The sequence below is a fragment of the Belonocnema kinseyi genome, chromosome 6 (genome assembly GCF_010883055.1).
Source record: "Belonocnema kinseyi isolate 2016_QV_RU_SX_M_011 chromosome 6, B_treatae_v1, whole genome shotgun sequence".
Taxonomy (NCBI): domain Eukaryota; kingdom Metazoa; phylum Arthropoda; class Insecta; order Hymenoptera; family Cynipidae; genus Belonocnema; species Belonocnema kinseyi.
In genome coordinates, this window is record NC_046662.1 from 102472517 (window position 1) to 102480593 (window position 8077).

The following is an 8077-nucleotide window of genomic DNA, read 5'->3' on the forward strand; positions in this document are numbered from 1 at the left end:
ATGATCTTTTTCTTAATCTAAATATATTTTATGGAATTAACTTTGTTTCTTGAAAATAGTAGTACCTTAGGTTTGATCACTTACTACAGTTGTATCAGCAATTAGTTGTACAGCAGCTGGTCTGATGACGCTGATAAAGTTTCCGAGTATCGTATTATCGTTCTTGTAATTATTTATGTACGATGAGATAGAAGCGTTCCAATCTGCTGATGGCCCGCACTGTACATTCTTTAACTGGCGCCTACTGTTCAGCATAGAATCAACATATTGCCATTCCATGGTAGTAATTATTTAGCAAAATCAACAACAAATTAATTTGAAATATATTTTGGAATGAAGAACGTTTTGAAAAATCCGATTAATTTTCTCTTCATATGATAATAAACTTGAATAATTTTACGAAAGAAATTTCACCTTCAAATAAAATACAAGAGAAGGGCTAACAATGCTTTTTAATATTACGCTAAAAAATTATATATAACTCACCGTTGAAAAATAATATAAATTATTCTATCGATGATATACCAGGATGGTGTAATTACAAAATTCTTCGCACACATTGTTAGTTTACTGGCTATAAAAGCGAGTAACTGACCTAGAGGCCCAGGTCGGCGACGAAGGGTAGATGCATGAAAACCTATTAAACGGTAGAATTTTCTTTTGCAAATTCCACGTCGGGTATGTCCTCGATCATATGCTGATAATGAATAACAGCTTGTTACTGTAAATTAAAATAATAATTTGAGATTAAATGCATTACGCAAGTTAAACCGTCAGAAAACGTTACTCGATATCAGGAAGGTATCATCAACAATGTTGTTTCAATTATGTCTAAAAAGGGATTTAAAAATTACTTAGGTTTCGAAAATTCACTATTTTCCTTATGAGGGTTATACATTGTAAAAGGTATAATTAACATCTAAATAACAATATCATTTGATAAAGTTATAACAATCGGTTAATTTTTTTTGTAAAGGACATTGTTCTAATCAGATAACATAATAATGGACCAATAAGGAACAATAAAAGTTTTTAAAAAATTTAACCATTTTTAGCTTTACCGAATTTTATTGTAATCAAGCTTTCAATTATTATTGTTGTTATTGATAGCCCTGATGAGAAGGATGGATTCTCGTAACGTTGATTATTAAGAAAATATTGCCTGATAGGGTTAAGGGAACATTGCTGTTATTTTGTACCTTCCTAATAATGGCTTCTCGAGCGTTAAAGAACTAAAGATCGTTGTTTAAAATATCACATAACATATCAGAAGCATTTTCAGAATATTTTTTTTATTTACCATCTAATTCAGGATTTGTAGTGAGATCATAATCTAGGATAGTGGAGGACACAGCTCGTGACCTCGGCACTCGACGTGCAGTATTTCTGCAAGAGCTTCTTGTCTTAATAGTCACAGGCATGTATGTCTCGATGATGTTATTCAGTTCTATAACTTTGTTTGGAAATCCATCCAAACAAGCCAGTGCCTAATAAAAAAACAGGTTGAGTTTTCTGGAAACTGAATTTTCGTGCCATCTTCATACCTTACAGTACATCAAATGACTGCAAGTCTATTATCAAATATGATTGAAACTAAAATAATAACTTCTATATACATGCATATCGGCTGACACTTTCAAAATGCCAAATAACATAAGCTAATTTTTATTTCCCGTACAAATATATGACTATTAATTAAATATCAAGTGAAATATCATTCTTATAACTAAAAAACGATCAATGAAATCAAAAGTTATGAACCCCAAAACCTTTTTAATTTCCAACCGGCAGATTGAGGTTATACAGAAAAAATACACAACTTCAATTTTCTTGAACAATTGCGAAGACTTAACGTTTAAAATTACTATTCTTAGATTTCCATTTAATCTTTATTTGGAATCAGTTTAATTTCTTTCTTATATAAAAAACAGACGAGGAATGCAGTGCTTAGAAACATTTATTATAACCTTGTCTCATACGAATGTACCCTGTAAGATTTACTGCACATTCCAGTCAAGCGGCTTTCCGTAAAAATTTGTCTTAGGATTTAGTAAATCTTACTGGGTCTGTGTTTATTTTACGTTTTGAGTTATAAAATTTACTGTGTAAAACTGTTAATGTTGCTTAATTCTAATGAAAATGCGTGCGGAAGGTCACTTGGCTGGGTGGTACAAATCTTACAAGGCGTTTCTTCTGCGATTAGCGTTAATTACTGTAACTTAAAAGGCTATCAATCTCGTTTCCACCGTCATATGCAATCAGTTTTCAATTAAGGTTATATGTAACTTCTACCTCTTGTTGCAGTTTCACCAAAGACGGCTCATCGCTTTTAGTTTCGGAATTCATCTTCCCATCAGCCATTTCATTAATTACACAAGTCCATGTATCCCACGTGAATTTTGACTATGTTTCATCTTGGCATCTTTAAAACTTCAATATTTTCACGGCTGGTCGAATTTATTAGTTTCTAAACAAGCGACAAGACTCTCTGAATATAGGAATCATTGCCAGGGACAAGGAAATAATTCGAATGTTAAAATGTATACATTTCAGTTATATGAAAATTTTCAACTAATTCAGGTTGTATTGTAAGTGATCATAATAATTTAAACTGAAGAAAAAGAAAAATTAATCTAATTGGCTTGAAAATTCAACAATTTGGTATATAATGATCCACTCCATTTTTTTAATTGATCTGTTTTGACATTAAAATTCAAATATTTAATTGAAAATGTTTATGAATGAAAAAAATATAAGCACAGTGAACTATTTGGTTAAATATTAAAGTGTATGTTCAAAATTTATGTATTGTGTTGAAAATGTATGTATTCTGTTAAACATTCGTCTTTTGATTAAAAATAAATATTTTGGGCACAGATGAAGCTTTTGGTTGAAAATCAATTCGTCTTAGTTGACCTGTCGCTTTTCTGCAGCCGCCCCATAGGAAACCCATCATAAATCACTGATCGTTCGATTTTTCTCGCGCAAATCAAGGGCAGTGTCTAGGCGTCCAGAATTCTGGACGAATAGACCACCTATCTCGAAACGGCTATTTGTCCAGAATTCTGGTCGATTAGCCCACACACTAATAACTCTTCTGTACAAGTCGTTAAAACGTATTTTTTGGAAGGGAGAGCTGGAAAAGGGGTTCGAGATGTGACCAATCACTCTTTTGTGACTATTTGCTAAAACGTATTTTTGTAATGGGGAACTAGAAAATGGATTCGAGATTGGATCAATCACTCTTCTGTAACCATTCGCTATAAGTATTTTTTTAAAGGGGGAACTAGAAAAGGGGTTCGAGATGTGACCAATCACTCTTCTGTAACCAGTCGCTATAACTAATTTTTGTAAAGGGGAGCTGGAAAATGGGTTCGAGATGTGACTAATCACTTTTCTGTGACAAGTTGCTAATACTTATTTTTTATAGGGGGGGGGGGCGGAAAAGAGGTTCAAAATGTGAACAATCACCCTTCCGTTATAATCGCTATAACGTATTTTTCTTAAAGAGGGAGCTGAAAAAGAGGTTCGAGAGGTGACCGATCACTCTCCTGTGACCAGTCGCAAAACCGTATTTTTTTATAGGGGTAGCTGGAACAAGTATTCTAGGTGTGACCAATCTCGCTTCCGTGACCAGTCACTAAAACGTATTTTTTCGAAGGTGGAGCTGGAAAAGGGGTTCGTTATTTGACCAATAACTCTTCTGTGACCAGTTGCTAAAACGTAATTTTGTAAAGGGGGAGCTGAAACAGGGGTTCGAAATGTGAACAATCACTCTTCTGTGACCAGTCACTAAAATATAGATTTTTCAAGGTGGTGCTGGAAAAGGGGTTCGTGATTTGACCAATCCCTCTTCCGTGACCAGTCACTAAAACGTATTTTTTCAAAGGTGGAGCTGGAAAAGGGGTTCGTGATTTGACCAATCTTTCTTCTGTGACCAGTTGCTAAAATGTGATTTTGTAAAGTGAGAGCTGGATAAGGGGTTTGAGATATCACGAATTACTCTTCTGTGATCAGTAGCTAAAGCGAATTTTTTTACTGTATTTACAGTTGTCGTTCTCTCCTTGTTCGTGCGTTTGTTGCTCTTGATTGCATGCCAATTTGTGTATATATTTACAAAATAACATTCCTCATTTTCTGTTAAAATAGTAAAATTTAGTTAAAGTGGAAAAAGATCTTTCCAGAAAAGAAGGTTGCTTGATATTAAAATTTGCCAGACTAAAAAACTAAACTTCGGAAAAAAATGTTGGGTCTGTAAAATAACGATAATTTAAATCAAAGTAAATATTCTATTCCTGCAAAAGTTGAGGACGAATATCCATGGGCTATTCGTCCAGAATTCTGGTCGAATAGACACCCCGCAAATCAAGTCGTGCGTTTCTGCCGCCCATATGGAAACCAACATCAACGGTTAATTGATGATCATTGAGCACAACGCTACTGAAAATTCCTATATAGGATCCTATATCGGAAACTACATAGAATCCTATATAGGATCCTACATAGTCTATATGTTTCACCTATAGGTGCCACCGATAGGAAATAACATAATATCCTATATAGGTGCCTGTATGGGACACTCCCTAATAAGGTACCTAATGGTACCTCATGGAACCTAATGGTATGTATGTCTCTAGGTGCTCTTGGGTGACCAAAAACACTTCTGCGGAGCCGCAGGTGCCATAGAATACTACTACGCATCTGGCTATGGTCCCATTCAGAAACATTTACAGGATCCTACATAGGATCCTATACAGGAACCTATATAAGATCACAGCAACTATGAAAACCACAACAACTATGAAAAGACCTAGTTTTATCATATGGAATCGTTTAGTGGTCGTTTCGTGGTGTTTGGTAGCCCACTTTTGACATTTGGTGGTCAAAATTGAAAAAGTTATCGAATTTTCAAATTTGGGGTGCTAACTTCACGCTAGCACCTCACATTTTCATATGTTTACAATTTTCTTGTGGGAATCGTTTGGTGGTAGGTTGGTGGTGTTTGGTAGTACACTTTTGACGTTTGGTGGTCAAAATTAAAAAAGATATGGAACTCTGAAAAAAATGACCAGCACCCCAAAATTTTACTATTTGGAATTTTCTTCGCACCAATCGTTCCACAATTTTTTCTGGTATTTGATAGTACACTTTTATCGTTCAACAATAAAAAATAACAAAAGTATTGTAAATTTTATAATTTTCTAAAAAAATAACAAGTGTCAGCGCACAGTTGTTTCCGCGCATGCAGTCGCGCGGCGTACTCATGTACTTGCCATTGGTGCGAAAGTTTTAAAACTAAAGAATGCCAGAAATACGACAGAAGATCTAAAAAAACAGAAGAAGCGATTAAACGACCAGAGGTGACTATCGAGTGAATATACCCAAATATAAAAAAGCCACAGTCAGTGGACCGATTGAACTCTACTTCAAGATCGAACTTTTCATTACTGAAATATTCTAGTATTTTATTAATTTATTAAGAATACTTCCCTGCACATTACTGAAAACCAACTTCACTCTTGTGAAAACTATCTGTATTGTCGATATAAAATACTAAATCTGAAATTATTATTGAGTAGAAATAAAATAACTTTTTGTAAAATTGATTCTTTTTTTCCAAATTGTTGCTAATTTTTGTATTCTAATCATTTATTTACAATCAACTAATGTTATCATTGTCCCAATTAATTTTTCACTTTAAAAAAACAAACCCACTCGAAACTACTTTGTTTTATTTATTTTGTGTCGCATGGCGTAAGAAAATTTTGTTTCTTTCAGAATCTGTAAAATGATCATAGCATATTTTTATATTATGATTCTCTCCAGTAACGCCCTTCTCGCATGAGACAGATGGCAACTAATAAATAATGTATTGTTTAATTATGGAAGAAAAAGTATGTTAACTAAATGGTGGTGCACATAATAACAAATTTTATTGTGTACAAAAATTACTCAAATATAACTTTATTTATTTTTCTTAAAATATACAATTTCTGTTTTTAATTTAAAAAACTGTTTTTATACAGTTTTTATACAGTTTTGAATCTATGTTGCAATCTAAAAATTCGATTTCCTTACTTTACTATATAAATATTATAATTAGATATTTTTTCGCTCTGTATCGATACTCATTTTTCAAATACAATTATGCATTTATGAAGTAAAACGGAGAGATTAAATTTTGACGTTAGATCATCGATTGAACACCCTTAAGATCTAAAACTCTGTAAAGCGTTGATAATGTATCAAAATTAATTCCTTATTATATAAACTTCTTACCTAATTTCTTACGTTTAAAAAATACCGTAATATTTAAAATAAATTAACCGCGTTTAAATTTAGGCTAAAGCTAATCTTTGGCTTAAACGGAGTTCGAAATTAACTTCTTCTACATATTTAGAACAAAAAAAGAGTATATCTTTCAATTTCAAAAAATAAAGAGAAAACTAAGAAAAAAATTCAATTAAATCTCAATCTTCTTGGATAAAAATTTTCAGTCGTCAAGTGTTAAAAAAACAGGCAGAAGTTCCGCATAATCTAAATTGCCATCCTAATTCCAAGCATTTTTATTAGAATTTGCAGGCAAGAGTTGGTGTTGATTTTCTACGAACAGAAAATCTGCGGTTGAATAGTCGAATCCTGCCTCCGGAACTTATTTCGAATTCAGAAAGGAGAAATTATTGTTAATCTCTTTCTCCCTAATCCGAGAAGTAGAGTTCAATCCATCCACTGACTGTGGCTTTTTCAAATTTGGGTCTATTCTCTCGATAGTCAGATTGGTCGTTTAATCGCTTCTTCTGTTTTTTTTTTAATCTTCTGTCATATTTCTGATATTCTTTATTTTTAAAACTTTCGCGCCAATGACAAGTACACGAGTACGACGGGCGACCGCATGCGCGGAAACATCTGCCCGCTGACACTTGTTATTTTGTTTAGAAAATTATAAAAATTACAATAATTTCGTTATTTTTAATTGTTGAACGATAAAAATGGACTACCAAATACCACCAAACGATTTTGGAGCGATTGGTGAAAACAAGATTCAAAATATTAAAATTTTAGGTTGGTGGTCAAAAGTGGACTACCAAACACCACCAATCGACCACCAAACGATTTCCGCAAGAAATTTTCAAAAATACTAAAAAGTGAATTGATAGCGTGAAGTTATCACCCCAAATTTAAAAATTCGATAACTTTTTCAATTTTGACCACAAAACGTCAAAAGTGGGCTACCAAACAGCACCAAATGATTCCATATGATAAAACTAGTTTTTTTCATAGATGCTGTGCCATCTTCACGTCGATCGTCGTAGGACGTCCGCAAAGATATTATAAACGTAGATGCGGTACGAGGCGTCGGAGTGGGGAATTATATATATAGGACATCACATTTTCTGCCCTATCGAGGTGCTGCCCTCATCGTACTACGAAGTCGAATTCTTATTTTCTCATTCTTCGTAAAATATGACGATAAAGCAGTTGAAAGATTTTTTGAGGTTAGAAAAGTTTGACATGTATATGTCGCTGATTTTTTTCAGATCTGAAGCTTGATCCAGGTTTTCGGTACATTCTTTTTTTTAATTATAAAAAAAATGTTCTCGAAAAATCATATATTTAATTTTTTAAAAAGTATTATAAAAAGACAATTCGAGATCAGCAAGTGTGGAAAACATTGTTCTTTGACAAATTATTTTTTTGAATTGAAATAACCGTACCGAAAAGAATCTTTGAGTATATACTAAAAATTCTTTAGGTCAAAGAATCTCAAAGAAATTCTCCGCAGGCACTCAGGTAGATATTTTTAAAGGTCCAGGAAGCTCGTTTAAATGGTCTGAAGGCTTTAAAATATCCTTTCCGAAATTAGAATAAGAATACGATCATAAATAACGAGCAGAGAGGCTATCTCAATAGAGTAGCCGACACTCAAGAGTCCTTTGTTAAGTTTTCGGATTAAAATTTAGAAGTAGATTTTTTTTAATTTCATAGTTAACAGCCTAAAATATAATAATTCGGAATCTATGGGTTTCGATGACTTCAGATATCTAACTTTTTTTTTAATGCTTAAAATTGGAATTAT

At 33.1% G+C, this 8077-nt stretch overlaps 1 protein-coding gene across 3 annotated transcripts in view; it reads right to left on the reverse strand.

Annotated features, from left to right (window-relative positions):
* The window catches only part of LOC117174494, a 66480-nt gene extending 64013 nt beyond the window's left edge, over positions 1–2467 (reverse strand). For 2 of the 3 annotated variants that reach the window (XM_033363656.1, XM_033363658.1), the window contains exons 1-4: positions 2293–2467; positions 1301–1487; positions 487–721; positions 85–244 (exon numbers count right to left, since the gene is read on the reverse strand). In XM_033363656.1, coding sequence (XP_033219547.1) covers positions 85–244; positions 487–721; positions 1301–1487; positions 2293–2361 — 651 coding nt within the window. In that variant the 5' untranslated portion in view covers positions 2362–2467. The remainder of the gene's footprint in view (positions 1–84; positions 245–486; positions 722–1300; positions 1488–2292) is intronic. The other variant, XM_033363657.1, reaches the window with a different exon arrangement.
* Between the last annotated feature and the right edge of the window lie 5610 nt (positions 2468–8077).